At 36.9% G+C, this 19,828-nt stretch overlaps 1 protein-coding gene across 1 annotated transcript in view; it reads right to left on the bottom strand.

The window, feature by feature from the left end:
* Window positions 1-19,828, bottom strand: part of CPS1 (carbamoyl-phosphate synthase 1) — a 355,746-nt gene that overhangs the window by 81,987 nt on the left and 253,931 nt on the right. Inside the window, exons 10-20 of the mRNA XM_054506025.2 lie at window positions 19,217-19,326; window positions 15,306-15,450; window positions 14,143-14,232; window positions 12,171-12,227; window positions 9,895-9,987; window positions 7,533-7,622; window positions 5,610-5,738; window positions 4,938-5,044; window positions 3,933-4,071; window positions 3,224-3,301; window positions 1,298-1,396 (exon numbers count right to left, since the gene is read on the bottom strand). Of these exons, the coding sequence (XP_054362000.1) occupies window positions 1,298-1,396; window positions 3,224-3,301; window positions 3,933-4,071; window positions 4,938-5,044; window positions 5,610-5,738; window positions 7,533-7,622; window positions 9,895-9,987; window positions 12,171-12,227; window positions 14,143-14,232; window positions 15,306-15,450; window positions 19,217-19,326 (1,137 nt within the window). The remainder of the gene's footprint in view (window positions 1-1,297; window positions 1,397-3,223; window positions 3,302-3,932; window positions 4,072-4,937; window positions 5,045-5,609; window positions 5,739-7,532; window positions 7,623-9,894; window positions 9,988-12,170; window positions 12,228-14,142; window positions 14,233-15,305; window positions 15,451-19,216; window positions 19,327-19,828) is intronic.

Genomic DNA, 19,828 nt, shown 5'->3' with positions numbered 1-19,828 from the left:
GTGTATATATATATGTATTCTTACATATATTTAAATAAAATTTAAATGTATTACATTGAACATTCCATGGTTTTCTTCTGGACAAAGCAAGACTCTGGGTCTTCCATAACAGACAAATGAAAACATAGAAGGCAAGGGGACATGGGTGCACCTTCATAATCACATTTTCACCTTTACATTTTGTGCCAGAAATATTTACAGAAAATACAATAAGAAAAAGTTCATGTCTTGGCAATATACTGAAATTCTACAAATTGTATATAGAATTCCAAGCAGATCATGATTCTGCTTATTTTTTAGCCAAAAGTGTCAAACGCTTCAGAGGAGAAAGATATTCCTGGTCACCGCAAAAGACAAGGACTTGGGAAACCTGGTTTGCCTCAACAAACATTTATTGGATGCCTACTACATGCAAAGGCACTGCTGAATCCCAAATTATATCTTTTTTCTCACCATTAACAAAAGAAAAGCGTCTGAAGAATGTGATGCTCTGAGAAGAACACTACACAGTAAGCACATGACTTCTTATGCTACCAAGAACCAACAGTTTGATTCCACATTGAGTGGGTGGATTACCTCTAAACTTTCCATCTCAGGAAAAGAGGCTGCCCTGGAAATCCTTAAAACAGATCATCCAACTCAAATTATCGTTTCATGTAAACATGTAATTCAGTTTCCTTTATTTATAAAAAGAGTCAGTGTGTGTATATATATACTTGAAACTACATATACATTCTTCTAAATTTTATATAATAATGATGTAGGTATATATATGGAGTAACTATGAAGAAAATGGGTAGAAACCTTATCATGTTAACCTATACATTTACACAAATAAGGACTCAAGTTTGTGCTATAGTACTACTTTACAGGTAAAATCATATTATTCTATTCACAATGTTGAATAATAATTTTTGTAGTTGAAACAAAAAAAGTTCTATCATCTATGATGATTCTGTAATCTGAACTGTATCTCAAGCATACATAAGACTATAGTTTAAGTAATAGAATGTGTCAAATTCTAAACTAAAAGTCTATTCTTTATTAAATTATTTTATTACAAATTTCTAGAAGAAGTAAACTCGAAAAGATACGATTTTAAGTCAAAAACACGAAAATTCCAATGAACACCAACAAGAACAGACCAAATAATTAGATACTAAAATAATGGGTAATTACAATATTACCAATCATCTTTTATAGACATTAAAATAGTTAACATCATTCATTTAAAAATATTATCATGATAGAGAAAATCAAAAATACATAAACCAGAAAGAAGCCCACATATACTGACCTCAACTCGACTTGCAACTAGTGCTGGTTTGGGCAGAACTGATGTAATCGTGGTACCTTTCCCTTTCTTTATCAGTGAGAAAAAAGAATCAAATAGGTACTAGAAAAAAATAGAACCAACTAGTTAGAAGCCGCAAAACTCATAAGGTTGCTAGATAAAATACACACGCCCAGTTAAATTTGAACTTCAAATAAGCAACAAATAATTTTTAGGATAAGTATTCATATGCAATATTTGTTTTTTGCTTTTCTGCCAAAATTGGCAAAACTAAATATTTACTACTATAAGAATTAGATCAAATAAACATTTCTAATTGTTCACTTCAAATCCTATCAAAAGCAAGTTTTCAGCAGACAATGAACATTTCAGATCATGCCTTCTGAGAATGTCAAGCTTTCATCCCCTTAATTATGAGTTATTTTCTTCTAAATGGTTTCTTCTAAATAAAACTGTAGTTATACAAAAGAAATTAAAGCTCTATTACTTATACATCCTAAAGTTAGAAATAACTGGATTTTGAAAATTTCTATCAGCTCTAAAAATATCTCCAAAGCTTATTCTTAAACTTTACCAATGAATTTACTTCTATTGTTTCACTAGACATGACAAATTTCAACAAAGATACTCATTTTGCAACTATCTGGCAGGACAGAAAAAGAATTAAGCACTACTCAGTATCACAGGTCTTAATTTCAGTGTTCCTAATCTGAAGTACTACTATGGGCAAAATATTTAAATTTTAAATAAAAAAAAATAGTATTCAGCATGCATTAGGCAACAGACGTATGTAACCAAATTTTCTTTATGCGTTTCATCATGGGTTGATAATATCATACTGATTTGGGCTATTTAGAATCATTTCCCAAAAATATTTAAAAAATGAACAAAACGGGCGCCTGGGTGGCTCAGTCGTTAAGCGTCTGCCTTCGGCTCAGATCATGATCCCAGGGTCCTGGGTTCGAGCCCCACATCGGGCTCCCTGCTCAGCAGGAAGCCTGCTTCTCCCTCTCCCACTCCCCCCCGCTTGTGTTCCCTCTCTCGCTGTGTCTCTCTCTGTCAAATAAATAAATAAAATCTTAAAAAAAAAAATGAACAAAACATATATATCTGAAAAGGCAATTGAGGGATGAGAAAGTAGAGTTTACAGAGGGAAAATTCTGATTCTCCTCATTTTACCTAGGTGTGTTTTCTGAGAGTATCTGCTGACGGGGAGGAGCTGTCTGTATTACTACCAGAGGCCGTAGGGTGGGGGAGAGGAAGTCACACCAGACTTTCCAGAATTTTCTGTGTCACCACAAGCTCTCGTTTGAAAAGGTGACCTTGAACACTGAACCAAAGCTCACACACACAAAATAAAAGTATTTGAATTAAAAACAAAACTCCACTAAGCATTCCTTCTGGTTCTTTTCTTAAACCATCTGACTCATGTAATATGTGCATGCATGCCCTCTCCCCTCCCGCATACCCCTGCCCTTCTTCCTTCTCCTGCTGCTGTTTATTCTCTCTTCCTGGCTACACAACCAGTTGCCATAGGGATTTTTGTGAAGTCACAGATGGGGGATTAAAATTTCATTTCAGTTATGAGAACAAGAGAGCAAGAGGGAATTCATTTGCATAGTACAACAACTGTAAATTTCAGAACTAAATATATTAGAATGATAACGATTTAAATAAAAATAACATCGCGTCAGGTTTCTTCAGGGCTTTCCCACTTTAAATTTTAAAAAAGACAGAAATTTCCTCCATGATATTCACGGGCGAAATCTTAATGTAATATACGTGTGTTATCAAAGCACTCTTCTTGAAAAATGTTCTGTACCCAAGATCATCTGGGGTGGAGATGTTTGTTTCTCAAGTTTTCACATAAATACATTTCTGATTAAAAAGAAAAATTAAGTTTACAATAGGCCTCATTTCCTGACATACCTCAGTGTCTGTGGGGCCCGGGCTGACCTCTGGGTGGAACTGTACACCGAAGAAGGGTTTGCTCTCATGCATAATCCCCTGAAAGAACAAGAAATAGGAAGAAATTCCTTCTGTAACCATGACTGTCAACCAGGGCTATGTATTATTCAGTGCACAATAAAGTTCAAATTTTAAAAAACTGAGTTAAATGCTTAAGGACATTCTAACAGCTAACAGTCATAATAAAAATAGGCCAACAAGGACTCAACCAAATGTGGCTCCCTCGATAAAAACAATTGATTTGGTCTATAGTCTTTGGGCACCCCCTTCCCAGGGGCTGTTCAGAATAAACTCAAATCCTCTTCTTATCTCCAACTCCTAAATTACTTCTCCAAAGGTCTTCTTAAAGGCTACTTCAGAGCCAAGTGAGTCTCAGAGACCCACACAGACGAGGCCCAAACAGACCTCCACCAATCACCCATTAGCAATGAATGGGGAAGACAGTCACTGATTAACCACTCAAAGAGTGGATCTCAATGAGCCAACTGATTAGAGAATAAGACAGAAACGACTTTTTAAAAAAGCAGAGGGCTATGGGAAATAACCTATAAAAAGAGTTCTTACACACACACACCAAAAAACCCACATAAACAAAGTGTCTGGATAACAAGAGTATGAAAGTCCCTGCATTACTTATTGCCAACTGAACAGGTTTACAGAGAGCACTTACCTCGTTGGTTTGATCATTGACATTCACAAAAAGTGGTTTCCAGCCAGCAGGAAGGGTGCTGTCCAGGGCATAGCCATGATTCTGAGCAGTAATGAAAGCCTGTCTGTTTGTGATATTCAAAACAGGCTGATTCTGCCCTCTGGAGAGAAAAGGAGAAAAAGAATAGGGAAAAGGAAAAGTGAAGAGAAGAATATAAACGCATTCGTTGTAAAATAGTGAATGAGAAAAACCTATTAAAATGTGAAAGTTTCAATTGCTTAGTGGAAATTACTCAATGAGAAAAGTCACAAATTGTTAATCCCAATAATTTTAGCAACAAAAATCAATTCAGGAAGCTTTGCTGTGGGTTAAATACTGGCTCTATTAAACTTCTACAATCAGTAAAAAGGGAGACCTGCGCTCATAACAAAGAGTTAAGAGTTGCTCACGAGCTTAACAGAGAGACAAATACAAGCGATTTTTATGTTAAGGGAGATAAGTAATTTTAAAGCCAGAGGAGTTTTTGTGAAATGATAAAGAGATGACTACTCTGTCCTGAATCATTTTGAATTACACTTTGTGAGGAGGGTGGGCCATGGGGGAAAGTGCCACGTTGAATAAACTGGTATCATGTCGGGTAAGGAAGTAAAATGGAGAGGATCTGAAGACTCCCTGGTTCTGAAGTCACACTAGAGTCTTACGATGTTATCAGTGCTCTGATATCAAGCTTGGAAACCAGAACAGTTTCCTTTGGAATATCATTTGATGGAGCATAATAACCTTGATTTATGCCAAGGGAAGGAAAATAACTTTAAACTATAGCAACATTACTGTTAGAGAAGGCTGCCTTTCAAACGTGCAATAAAAGTGGTATCGGGTAGTCAGACAACTGTGAACCATGTAATAGTACATTTACCTGTTTTTTCTGAAGAAAATGGCATGTAAGTTCTCTAAGGCTTTTGTGTTTAGTTATTAACAGTATTTCAGAGCCAGTTTGACCTGTAAACAGAAGCGTAACTGTCTTACCTATTGGGCATGGACATCTTGTAGGTTTGGGCACCAGCAGCCAGCCCTGTTATTAAATTTCCTGTACTGATTCCAAACAATGGCTCCTTGCGATCACTCTCCAAAACCTAAAAGAGGGATAATTTTTATTAACCAGAAGTACCGTTTCCAAAAAAAAAGGATGCTCCCTCTGAAGGAATAAAAATGAAACATCCTTTTTTTTCTTAATTCACAAAGTAAAGAGAATATGAATAAAAAGCTAGACTATAAATAAGAATATGATTGACAAACGTGTAGCATTAGAATTTAAAAAAATGTACTTAATATTCAAACTAAACAGAACTTAATATTTCTTCAGAAACTCGAAGGTGTTACAGCTCCTGAGGTCATGGTGAGAAACATGAATTGTCATTTTACAATTGTATAGAAAGACATATTTTGAGATTGGATTCTAGCTCTCTTAACTAGAGGACACAATCCCAGTTATTCTGCCTGAAGAAAGGTTCTTTTTTCCTCTGGGACTTTCTCCTCACTGGTATTCCTCCCATATAATATCTGCTGACACTGCCTCAGAGGTCACAGATAGAAGCACTAAAGAATATCTGAATACCTAACATAGATTATAGCCTTTTCAGCTGCACAGACTCCCTCCACCTCACACACAGATACACATTACCCCCAGGTTTACTGCACCTTTTTGACATTCTGGATTAGTGGTTGTGCAAGAGCAGGGTTCCCAGGTCCTCCAGCAATTAAAAGCCCATCATACTCCATCTTGGTGAAATCATGATTCCAGGGAACTAAATGCACTTCAGCTCCTCGCTGGAAAAGAAAGGCAAAAATGATCAAGTCAATAACATTTTTCTTTGCCAAAGTGTAATTTTGTCTAGACCTTCTCTTGACTAACCACTCCCTAAAGGGGAGGGAAAAATAATACATGATTCAAACAAATAATGCGGAGTGAAAAATTCCTTGGTGGCTCACTGTATTTTGTGTGATGTATACGAAGCCAATGGTCAATAAAAAGTGGAGAAAAAAACACGATTAAAGTTTTGATCCTGAAAAAATAGGTAACACACTTTCCTGTATTTCAGGAGGTTTCAGAGCCTAAAGAATTCATGACCAGGCACCCAGGAATATAGATTATTTTCACTAGCTGTGGTAGAGAGAGTGACCAAAAAAAGATAAATCCATTTTCTATAAAATTTAAGTTGGTCCACCTCTCACCTTTTTCAGTTTTGTTTTTTTTTAATCTGACTAAATTTTCATCAGCCTTCTTTCCTAGGGTTTTCTCATACTATCTGTAGAATCTATACTCTGATAGGATAATTAGAACTTTTGTATGTAGAAGTGGATAGGAAGATATCTTTGATGGTTTCCCTAGAAGCATTTCCTGAGACAAGGATTTGAGGGAAAGAAGTCTATTTGGCAGGGTTTCTAAGAAGTACCAATAGAAAGCAACACTGTGAGGCACCCCAATAAAGTATGCATTACCAAGCACTATGGACAACTAGAGTTTCAGCCCACTGGGGAACTCTGAGAGCCAGTGTAGACTATCCACCCTCAAGATAACTCAATCATGGGGCAAAGGAGTTGAGATATTTACACACTGACCTTCTCTAGTCTTTGGGTTGGGGCAGTTCCAGGGATCATTGATTCTGTGGTATTTCCTTCCTACCAGCAGGCTCCAACCATCTAAAGAAAGCCCTCAAGCAATGAAGTGCAGGCATTTGCAATTGGAGGATGGGCAAAATGCCTTATAATGGTAAAATGAGAAAGAGATATACACAGGACATTGACAGAATCTGCTACTGAAGAGTCAAATGCAAATTTTTGTTAATAAATTGACCAGAATTTGAAATCACGATTTGGATATCACTGATATTCTCTAACAAAGAGAAGGTGAATTGAAGAATTCCTCTATCCTCACACTATTTTGGTGTTATGCAAATGTCTGTGCATGCGTGCATGTGTACATTCATGTTTGAGATATATATAGAGAGAGAGACACAGAAACAGAAACAATCTGTGACCTCTGAGGCAGTGTCAGCAGAAACAGAGAGACACAGATAGGGAGAGAGATGGAAAGCTGGGAGGAGAAATCCCAACAAAACAATATTTAAGAAAACACTATAATAATGGTGATATTCTCCTGAAGGATTTTTAAGGTTTAATCTTAATTGGTTTCTAAGAGTTTATATAAAGGAATGTGAAAGTTTGTACTATATCAGGGCATGATCCCTACAAACATTTGGCATATAATAAGTGTAGTCCAATGGAGGAGTTCTCCAACTGATTCCAAATTTTTGGTCATCTCTAAATCCAAAGAAAGTAAACATGGCATATCTCAGAATGTCAGTCAATACGTGGTAAGAACAGCCATCATTCTTCTCTGTTTGTGGCCTCTGAAGATTTTTTTAAAACATAGTCTGCATCTCTAACTTTAACAGGGATACAAATGTTATTTTGTAGATCAAAGACAAGAAGAAGAGAGTGGATCCCCTGACTTTCCAAAGGGAATGCACAAGTTTTCTCTGAAACAGAGAAAGGAAATCAGTTTAACACTAAAGATCAATATTACAAAATCTCACCCTTGAGGTGGAACAAATTACTTACCTTTACTAGTAGGCGAATTACATTGTTTTTAATCCCGCAGTCTACAGCTACCACTTTTGTGGGGTTTCCTTTGCCATACACCTTGACATCCTGCCATTTTAACAAGCAGAGAGTGAGAGGGAAGTACCAGCCATGAGCAACATCCCAATATCATAAACACGTCTGAGAATGCTTTGCACTTATTTTGGTGACAGATTGATTGCTAACTACTAGGGAGTGACTGGCAGTTAACAATCAATTTATAAGGCACAGTGAGTGCCACAAACTTTATCTTTTTTATGAGGGAAAGAGTACTTTGCTGTTTTAGATAAAATGTTGATTACAGTAATAACAATGATCCCTAAGAAACTGGTTGCTTCCATAGTTAACAATAATCTCTCCCATGTTTTGCTTCATTAACAACCAGTGGCAATGGAATTTTCAAGTATTATTGCCTGATTCAGCACTAGACAGATGTGGTAATAGATACATCATGCTTTAAATACCACTTTATCCTCAACATGCAATAAAGTTTGGATGGGGCAGATCTGTTGTGCATTAGGCTTCTGCAGTGGGGCTAATGGGTAAAATCAGTGTGAAAGTCAGAGGACTGCTAAACTAGCGTAGACCACTGGACTCTTTAGGTTATTTTGCAATCATTTGCATTTAAATGGTAGACTTCATAAAAGGATCCCCAAGCATATCATAATCATTCCCTACATCTTAAGCACTGCTTGGAGTCAGATCCATTTTCACAGGCATTTACCCAAGAAGCAGTTTCCCAAAGTCATAAAAGGAGAAATAATAGAAACGGAAAGCCTAGAAGCCTGGGTGCCCACACTGATTGCAGCTTCGAGAGTTACCTAGTATATTCTGAATTTAGGATGATTTCAATGTTTCCAAAAGGTTTTAGATGAAAGTTGCAACCTGGATATTTGAAAGAGCATTTTACTTTAACTGAAATGTCTACTCTCCACTCTCCACAAACTCTATAGAATAGGAAATCATAATCCTTAGACTATGCTTGAAAAATATATATATGTAAAGTTTGTCACATTTTTTTTTCCTGCTAACTATTCTAGAGAAAAAGTGCCCCATTCCTTCCATGATCTGGGGAAATTACTGCTGAGCTGATCCATAAATGCTACAGATAATGTCATCAGATAATTTGAAAAAGTACAGATTTATTTTTAACCTTAGGCTTCTCCTACAAAATAAAGCAACATTACCATCTAGTTGTAGCTACATCAAATTGCAATTACAAGACAATGAATTAAGTTATCAACCATATCCAAACAAAACTCACAGAATAAATATAATCTGATGCAAACATGCATTTTATCACAGCTACAATGAAATTATTTAACTGTGCTAGCATTAAGAAACTGGGTCAGTTTTCACTATTGCAATCTCTCTCTTGATTTGACGTAGATAAAAATACAGACAGGCTCCTTTTTGCTGGTCTCTACACAAATACATTTTATACTCTCCATACAGGATGACAGCAGTTTTAAGCACGACCTCACAGACATGTGAATATATGAATTTGCATTATGACTCTTGAAGAGAGGAAATGTATTATGCACTGTTTTTAACCTTATTACCACAGAATTCCTTTTAAGGTGAACTTCTCTAGGTCAATGTTCCTCACATGTGGAAAATGCTACACTAAGCCCCCAAGGTAGTTCTCAATTCTAAAAGGAAAAATAGCCTTTTTTCATGCTGTGTCTCAAATGAATCACTTCACAGGGAAATGTCTAGAAACAACTACAGGATTTAAAATAGTTCCATGCCATTTGAATGGACAAATTTTAGAATTAAAAACAAGGGAATATTGCATATGGCATGATCAAATTCCAACTATATAAGCAATTACATATCTAATTTAACATTCACTGTCTTTAACAACTCCTATTTCTTATGCTTCAGCCTCCTGTGAACGCATGTTGTGTCCAGCATCAGCATTCAAGGTCAGTACTGATCATCAGGGCCCCATCATCCTGTTCCTCATTTCCATATGCATAGGCATAGGAATGGGAATACCAGATAATATCAACGTGTGTTTTCTCTGAGGCTGACATGCTATTAGGCAATTTTCCGACTTTTAATAACATTTTCTTAAGGAAAGGCCCTGGTGCACCAAAGTTCTCACAGCTGGAATTCTTCATGAAATATTGTTCTCCATAGTCATTCTGATTGATGACGGATTGCAGCAAGTAGACATTACTAACTTTAAAGACACTGATTTGTAATATATATTTTAGCAGCTATGAGATCTTTTTTTCCCCTCAACTCTGGTATTTCAGGATGATGATCTCGGCCTACGTGAAGATTTTGGTATTATAAGAAATAAAACTACAAAATGTGAAGGAAAATCTCTCACCTTGGTTGAAACCTCAGCGATCAGATTCTGCTTATTTGGATCCATGAAACCCACAGACTGACCTTCAAATTCAATCTTCCCAAGCATGGTACCCTATCAAAGAAAAAAATTAGACAGTTAAAAGGTAGCAACAGTCAAGGTGCTGACAGCACCCATTCACAGGGACTTAAACAGCTGCTCCGAGATCTAAGTGTCTTTATAACTACTTAAAACCATCAGCAGAAGTTCCTCATCTTAACCTGGAAAGATGAAGTAATTTGCACGGTACATTCTGAGAAACACCCTGGGAAGGACAATTCCTTTTTTTTTTTTTTTAGGGCTGAGACTGGCACCTGGAATAAGCAAATTCAAAAGGCATCAGAATTCAGACTTCCAAGTTCCAGGCTGGTGCAAATTAGAGCATTTAGGGTATCTATTCCCTTAGTGCTTATGACCTAAAGATAGTTCAGTGGAGACATGGACAAAACAATGTTTTGAGAAGGAAATAAGAAATCTAAAAATTGCAGAAAACTGAAAAGAAGGAGAATTAATTACATTATGATAGTAAAATTCATTTACAAAATGATGTGAAATGCTACATAAGTCAGAGCCTTTGAGAAGTAGCACTGAAAATGTTCACTGCTTTGGATTTGTTAATGTCCAGGTGTCCCTAAGGCCCTGAACTTTAAAGAATGTTTAGACCTCTGTAAAGTTTTCACAAATTAGCCTTACTAGCCTGAACGTGGCAAATGTTTTCTTATTATTAGCTATGTCTTGAGATTTACTTATTTGTTAGTAAGTCTAGCTTTAACTATTTACAAAAATAGCATATTACATTTAGTAATCAAGACTTTGTGGGTGGGGAGTCAAGATAAAGTCATTGATTTGCCTTTCTCCAAGGAAATCACTGCTTTGAAGGAAAGAGAAAGAAGCCTTTGTTTCCTTCTGAAATGTATTCCTCAAGGAAAGTAGTCACGTGGGAATGAGTGAGGGTAGAAAGTACCAGCACGTCATTCTCATTAACATCTATTCTCAGGAAAATTATGGAGGAGGAAATAAAATCAGAAGTAGAGTGGAAGGACTGTGTAAACTCTCACTGTCTTCCTTCTGGTCATGGGTGTGTGGCCATGCCTCATTTTCAAAAAGCTATTCTGTTTACAGAGATCCTATGCCAATATACATTCTAACAAGGAGTCTACAACAGATTTTCTTGAAGAGTCTATTTCACTTTGGAATTGTATCATTTCTTTTTTTCCTTTTTAAAAAAAAAAAAAGATTTTATTTATTTGAGAAACAAGGAGAGAGCATGACTGGGGGGGAGGGGAGAGGGAGAGGGAGAAGCAGACTTCCTGCTGAGCAGGAATTCCCCGGGATCATGACAGGAGCCGAAGGAACACGCTTAACCAACCCAATGAGCCACCCAGGTACCCCATCCTTTTTTTATGTGATATAATTCAATGAAAAACTTTAGTGGCACTTGGGGAATTTAGTTAACATTAGTGAGGTAAAGTTTCTTTCTGGTCTAGGATAAGAAGGTTTTGTATAGGAAAAAAAATAATAGTGCCCTCCACTTACAACCAGAAGAAGCAAGCAGATGGTGCTGAGACAATCTTAAAAGGAGAGGTCAGACGGTTCAGCAATCAGATATGCAAGCAAAAGATAAACTTATCTTTTATCACCTTGGTCATTGGTACAGTCTCAAGAAAGACTCTGTAACTGAGGTAACGTATGCAGGGCTCATTAGACACACCCATGAAATACAGCTCATTAATTTCACAGATAACCCCTTCAAGAAGACTAAACAAATAACAGCACCAATGTTGCACACTTCCTGGTCTGCCTCTTTCAGCAGATGAGTATTCAATTGAGGCAAAATTGTTATGCACCTGGTTACCTTCTCCACTGGTCTCACTAACCCTGTCACGTGAGCTGACTTAGAAAGGCCTCAACTCGCTGGAATAGGGAACACACAGTGGGCACTCAATAATCTGCTGCCAAGTGAATTAATCTCAAGTCCATTCAGCAACAAACATCCCAATCGAGTACTCAGTCTTGAAAATTACATCAGAAATAGTAAAACAAGATGACAGAGGTCCAAATGACAGAAATTGGTCAGATTTGTTCTTTCACATATTGTTGGATTCCTCAAGCACTGAGAAAAAATAGAATATTTATTATATTTTTTAACTTATAGAGAATATAGTATATATATATTCGTAGAGAGAGACAGAGAGGGAGGGAGGGAATGAGGGAGGGAGGGAGAGAGAAACAGAGGTGGCTAAAGATGATGATCATACCTTATCCCGAATTATTTTGGTCAGCATTCTTGTATCCACTCCATAAATTGCAGGGACCTATAAGAAAAAAAATTTGTTGTGACAGTGAAATTGGAGGAAATTAGATACAGCATATTGTTTTCAAGTTATAAACTTAGCATCATCTATCTTCTTGAGCAGTAAATAATTTCCCTACTCCTTCTTTTCTCTGACCCAGGGTGACTGTGTTGTCAGAACGCAGTAAATTGCTGTTCCAGTTGGGAACAGGACTCTTAATACCCAGGCCCTGCCTCAGAATAAAAGATGAGAGATTCTGAGCATCAGTCTTCTGCTACAGTTTTGTTTCTTTTTACACAAGATGTTAAATAGGTAATGTTACATATTTATATATATTACATGTATTTTTATATATATAAATAATGGAATTTGTGAATTTCATAAGCAATGATATGTAAATAATATGCAAATCCACACTTTGAGCCAAATGTTCTGGCTACCTATTAGACACTCAACACATTTTTCTGAGGATGCTTGTTAAGTAGTCAGGCTGTGATAAGATTTGCCCATCTGATTAGGAAATCAGGCAATACCACCGTTTGTTTTCCTTTCTTTGAGTAGTTTGGATAGAGACAGATGTGGTAAAATAAAAGGACAATGAGTTAGGAAGCAGCAAAACAGGTTCTAATTTCTTTTTTCTACCATTTATCTGAGTGATGCTTGAGCAAGGAGTCTTACCTCACCCGTACACAGAAGTAGGTAAACTCATTACTATCTTAGATCCTCTTTTTTTTTTTTTTAAATATTTTACGTATTTATTTGAGAGAGACAGAGAGAGAGAGAGAGAGATTGAGAGAATGAGTGGGGGGAGGGACAGAGGGAGAAGCAGACTCCCTGCTGAGAATGGAGCCTGACCTGGGACTCAATCCTAGGACCCTGGGGTCATGACCTCAGCTAAAGGCAGATGTTTAACCAATTGAGCCACCCCAGAGGCCCCTATCTTAGACCCTCTTCTGCTCTATGTGTCTGTGATCATGAAAGAAAATTCAAAGCGCATTTTAAAAACAAACTAACAAGTCATGGATTAAGTTTATACTCAGATCATTGGTTCTGACCCAGAGCAGCCGTAATACCCGTTGCCTAGTGACACAAAGGAAACATTAAAGTGAGGGTCTCCTAAATGGCCATTACAAAAATTAGCTGTCTAGGTAATGGAGGTAAATTCGGATAATGGTTGAGAATGAAGTAGTAATGATTCAGGAGATGATATAGAGGCCCTCTTCCCTTTAAAATTTAGAAAGTATGAAACCTAGGAAGCCAAAATCAAGATTTCTTGATTTGTCAGAAAGGAGCAACATTTAGCCCCAATAGGTAGATGCTCACTGGTGTGGCAGAGCTTTCTTAGAATAATATTCTATCAGTTAGAGGCTCCGCGGCAACAGAAAACACCAGCAACACTGGAGATGAAGCCAAATATAGCAGGTCCCTTAACTTAAAGTACCTCTGACATTCAAACCAGGAAAATCCTCTTATTTGATTAGAAAAGTAATACTTAAACTAAGGAAAGTATAAGATAAGGTTTATAACCCTCTTCAATTACTACTTCAAATAAGATTATATCTAATTATGTGTCATAGAGTCCTAATGTTTAAGCCAAAAGAAACTTAATTGCAATCTGTTTATCCTCATAAGAGTTAAGGATTTAGAAAATATGGTATGATTACATGATCTGCACAAAATCACACAGCTAGTTAATGGTAAAGCTGGTCCATGAACCCATGACTCAAGTTACATATCACAATCGTGGATATAAGGGGATGGGAAAATTAAGTGGTTCAAGAAAATAAAAAATTCTAAGATGTCTCTAGGTCTTTTCCCCAAAGAGAAATGCTACCAAGCCTGTGTGAGTGCCACCTAATAGATTAAACTAAAAATATGTGGCCCTCGGTGTTTAGAAGAGAATTGGTCCAGACAGGTCAGCCTGCATATTTCTCACCTTTTCTTCCTGTAGCCACTGCCCGAGACTCTTGGTAGCCAGCCAGTGGTGATAGTCATTGCTATAATTCAGCACCAGCAAACCTGCAACCTAGAAAGACAGGGAGTTGGGGTGACCACAAAATATTATCCAACTCTTGTGACTTGTCTTACGAGTCCATTTGCAATTTTGAAAAAAAAAAAAGCTTTATTATATCCACTGATTCAAGGCTCAAAATTCTGGAGACTTGAAGAAAGAGGATGATCAACATTTTTCTCTTAAAATATATCATTGTTACCTTAATTACTATGTCAAGGAATAGTCTTACCCCATTTGCCAAATCCTGTGACTAAGCTAGGTCCCCCATCTCAGCACTCTGGTACTTTTCCTCCATGGCATTTACCAATAATCTAATTAATAATTAATTGCTTAATGTATGTGAAGAATAAATATATTTAATCTACATTTAAAGGAGACTGAGACATATTGCGAAAATTGTGAGAAATAGAATTAAGCTACATGTTCAGTCCAAGACATTCAAAAATAGAGTGAAAAAAAATAGAGTGATGAATTTGGAGTATACATTTTTTAATTGTTTATATGGTCCGCATTCCTAATACTATCCAAATTTATCTTGATTAGGAAATTTTAATGTGTTTACTTTTAGACTGGCATAGAAGCTATCTTTTATTCATCCTCTAAATAAGGTAAGATTAAAAGGCAAATAGTTGATACAGAGTTGATTACTAAAGACCTTTTAAAAGGTAATTCATCACCATTTCTTGTAGCATACTTGTCATTTAGACTTATAACAACATCTTTCCAAATTAAGCCAAGTTTCATCCAAGGCATTAAAAACAAATGCAAAGTGCCATGAAAAATGAAATTCAAAATAATGTCATGTTAAAAATTCTTCTCATAATACGTAGGAATAAGGTTGAGAGCACAAATTTAATGGGTTGTACTACAGTACTGAGGAGAAACTTTGCCCATCCTAGATTCTTAAAAATAAATCAACTATTCCCCCCTCCAATTGAGACTTTTCATTCATTTTTTTAAGTAGGCTTCATGCCCAACGTGGGGCTCAAACTCACAACCCTGAGATCAAGGGTCTCATGCTCCAGCAACGGAGCCAGCCAGGTGCCCCAAATTGAGACTTTTTAAATAGTCATCACTGGCACTACCTTAATTCCATCAGACTCCAAATATTTGCTAAGTCCCAGCTCATCCAGTGCAGCCGTGTCAGGGGCTCCACCGTTCCCAATAATGGGATTGGCCATGGTGAGAATCTGTCCCTTGTAGGCAGGGTCAGTAAGAGCTTCCGGGTACCTGAGTAAAGATGCCAAAATATTACCAACAAAAAAATGTTTGTAACTACAAAACTACAATCTACATACGTGCTCTTAATTATTGAATCCTTGAAAATGAGAGAACATGAGATTAAAATCTTATAAGGCTGCGTCTAGATTTTAGCAAATCTAAAGAAATTTTATGATAGAATATGAAAACGTATCCCATCATATGACGGATATGAAAAGACAAACTGACTTCTAAAAAAATTTTTTTTTCATCTGAGTGTAGCTGACACACAATGTTCCATTAGTTTTAGGCATACAACACAGTGATTCAACTTCTCTGTATGTTATGCTCAGTTCACCACGAGTGTAGCTCCCCACTGTCATGATACAAGACTATTATTACAGTATCACCATATTTCCTCTGTGGTGCTCTTTATTCCTGTGACTTATTCATTCCATAACTGGAAGCCTGTACTTTCCACTCCCTTTCCCCATCTTGTCCATCCCTCCCTCACCCTTCCCTCTGGCAACTGTCAGTTTGTTCTCCGTACTTACGGGTCTGATTCTGCTTTTAACTGAAACTGACTCATAAGTACTAAGGCATATTCTCATATAATTTCCATTTCCTCAACTTCTTAAACTTTTTAATTCCTTAAGAAATTCCTTCATAGAGACTGATTTTCTAAAAGATTGCTCTATTTAAAGTTTTCAGGTATCCTGAAGTTTCCCCTTGCCTACCAGACAGGAATCCAAACTGATATTTACTATTGAGGGTTGCCAGTTTCACCAAAATATTAATTGTCAAAAAATTTTAAGTTTTTTTAAAATATCTTTTAGGAAACTGAAGAGTATCCTGATTACACCACTGGTGACTGCATTGGTGTCTATGTTTATTAAACTTCATTCAACATTTAAAATGACTGAGTTAATTTTTGTGGCAGAATCACCCAATAACATAAAGGCCATAGGTTTTTATGGCCAAGTTTAAAGTCTGGAGAAGGGGAAAAATAAGAATACATATATTCTATGAAAGAATTACTCAATATAGTTGATTTTTAAAATAGCTTTAGAAAGAGGTATATAAGTTTATAAATTTATTAAAGAAGTATATAAGTTTGAGAGTTATCCACTTAGAAAAAAAGTCAATCCCACAAAAATTGACCTGAAGCACTTCTGACTTCTAAATCAAAAGATTCCAGGGATGCCTGGGTGGCTCAATCGCTAAGCATCTGCCTTTGGCTCAGGTCATGATCCCAGGGTCCTGGGATCAAGTCCCACATTGGGCTCCTTGCTCAGTGAGGAGCCTGCTTCTCCCTTTCCCTCTGCTGCTCCCCCTGCTTGTGATCTCTCTCTCTCTCTCTCTCTGACAAATAAATAAATAAAAATCTTTAAAAAAAAAAGATTCCAAATAACTATTTTAAAGTACTGATGTAGAATTAGGGAGAAATGCATTAGGTCTTTATTTTCAAGTTAAAAACACATATATTCTCAATTTTATGATATATATATGTATGCATATATATCACTCTTATTCTTAATATTAAGAAACATTATTCCAGTAAATACCAGGAGTTATCTTTAACTATTCCATGCACTGGTATACAGTGCAAATGAGATATCCCCTCACCCCCTTATGCCCCTACCCCCCCGCTCACATTTTCACTTTCCGCAGAAAGAGTTAAACCAAATCTTTCTTATGGATTACTACTGATAATGAATTTAGGTGCTGAGGGGGACAGAATCAACAACCTTGAAACCAATAAAGTTCAACTCAGGCAGTAGACAACATAAATTCTTCAACCCCATCCAGACAAACTCCTCCCAGAACTACCTTTGTCAACAAAACACTTAGTCTTTCAGCTCAGCAACCCCTGAGGTGACTAGAGTGCTGTAATATTTATCCACACCTCCATCAGCTAATTTCTCAGATGCCTCTCACCTGTCAGGAACTGATAATTTTTTAACCAAGGCTTACACACAATATAAGTGCATTTCTTGAAAATGAAAAACAAAAATAACCCCTTTAATTATCAACCACCTTATTGGGTGAGCCATACAATGAATGAAAGCAACAATTCTCAATGGAAAATAGGGTCTGTGGAATGAATATTAATGAATGCCTTTTCCTACATCAAAAACATCTTTGGGGGCGCCTGGGTGGCTCAGTCGTTAAGCGTCTGCCTTCGGCTCAGGTCATGATCCCAGGATCCTGGGATCGAGCCCCGCATCCGGCTCCCTGCTCTGCGGGGAGCCTGCTTCTCCCTCTCCCACTCCCCCTGCTTGTGTTCCCTCTCTCGCTGTGTCTCTCTCTGTCAAATAAATAAAATCTTTAAAAAAAATTTTTAATTAATTTAATTTTACTTCCCTTTCTCTCCATAAAAGAACTAATCGTTCCCTTTAAACATATGCTTATAATACTCTCTCCGGTAAATGAATAAATACAGCTTGTCCTAGAGAACTGCAGTGTTAGAAGCAAATTAATCCATCAGGCCCTGTTTGACTTTTGTGATGTGACAAGATTTATTACCCATAATCCATCACAGAGAAGAAAACTCTAGTGCCCTCCATCATTCTGATCTATATTAAACAGTTGTTTGTCGGCAGGTATATTAACAGAGCTAGTAATTAGTGCTGTCGAAAAGCTTAAATAATTGCCTGGTGAAGCAAAACTTTGTAAACAGCTTTCACACGCAGTAATTTAATGTTCTCACCAGTGGAACTATTTTAAAACCCACCTAATATTGTTCGTTTCAAACAGAGAGCCAAGAGTTTAGAGAAGAATGTATATTAATAATATAATGGAAGTTCGGTCAGTCGATAACTTCAATATCAGTTAACCCAACATCTCCTTGTCTTTATAAGGTTAACTGAATTTTCCTAAAGAATTTATCAAATACTCTAAAGAAGTTTAGTCCATTGAATCTCTAATGGAAACTTCTTGAAACGACCTAGTCATATTTTTTAAAGGACTCATAGGTATTTTTAATCCCAGCTATAAATTACCGTCTAATCCAGGTCCCTCATTTTTATAGTGGAAACTAGGATTCAGAAAGGTTAAGTGATTTTCTCAGTATCGCATAATCCGTTATCATTGAAAATTAGACCAGAACTTCAGCCTCCTGGCTCCCAGTGAACAAACATTTGTTGGTTGATAAGAACAGCTACGTGATTTCTGCAGCAGCTCTGATCTTTGTTGCTGTACATCTATTAGCAGATCTTAAACACTGAGCTGGGTCTCAATTGATAAATTTTGAAAATATCAGATCTATGAACCTGCTCTCCCTTTGATTACTTTAAGACAATAATTGGATCTGTTATTTCACCTTTCTTACTCTTGTGTGAAATTATACAGAATACCTAAGAACTTTCTCAGCTCTTTATAGTACTTCATATCAGACGTGCAAGGTTGATTCTTAACTTCGCTAAAGGGATGGCACTGGAGTGTGCTATCCATCTTTTTCCTTGCTCCAATTTTTACCTGAATCAGATCCATACCTTCCCTGACAGAAACCATTTAGTAATCTCCTATGACCTGCGTCCTCGGGCTCTAGGTTTCTAGAATTAATGTTATGCTTTATTTTCAGGGGAATACCAGTGTCCAAGTTCTCTTCCATTTACCACAGCAGGGAGGAGTTTGTCTATGCTGGAATAGACTACTTACAAGCACAGTGCAATGTCAGGACAATATGTAGTCTTATTATGATGTGATGATTTCAGCTTCCCACCGTGAGTAAGATCATCTAGCTATTCCTCTACACAGTGGAAGAAGAAAACCTTGGAGCACGAGCATTACTCACCCTCCCAGGCCAGTGTTAAAAACCACTTCACCAGCGACAGAGGATGGATGGCCAAAGGAGTAACCTTTCATCTTAGTTCCATCTTCCAGGACAATGTGTGCTGTCTGTGCCTAAAGAAACAGATGCGTGAGCCTTAGCAGAATACAAAATATGAGGCACAACTAGTTGAAAACTGTTCAAAGATACAATACACAAACTCATTAAATAAATGTCTAGTATATATGATGAAACCATATTGCCTATATTTGGAGTTTCTGCCCTGCTCCTTGTCACTTTTCTTCAGATGTATGGCTCTTGTCATGGACAGGTGTTTTATTTTGTTTTGCTTGAAAGAGGAACCGAAGCATGTTGATACATTGTCTATTCTAAGTCTACTTGTAGAATTATTGACAATCCAGAAATACTTCAGTTGAGCTGAAATGCTGTGTGTCTATCTTTTCCCCCTTAATATTCCATAGCTTTGCTCAAGTATAGCTTTAAGGGAAGTTCATGAGTTTGCAAAAACATTGTGTATTGTACCATACAGCTCATCATCACTCTGAAGTTTAGAGCTAGAAGGAATCTTAAAGATTATCCATCAAATGGTGTTCCAGAGAGCTCTTGTGTTTGATG

This window comes from Mirounga angustirostris, unplaced genomic scaffold (genome assembly GCF_029215605.1).
Source record: "Mirounga angustirostris isolate CCGP_5_RB_7025 unplaced genomic scaffold, mMirAng1.0.hap1 SCAF_3, whole genome shotgun sequence".
In the NCBI taxonomy this organism is placed as follows: Eukaryota; Metazoa; Chordata; class Mammalia; order Carnivora; family Phocidae; genus Mirounga; species Mirounga angustirostris.
This window is presented reverse-complemented; position numbering and strand designations above follow the sequence as displayed.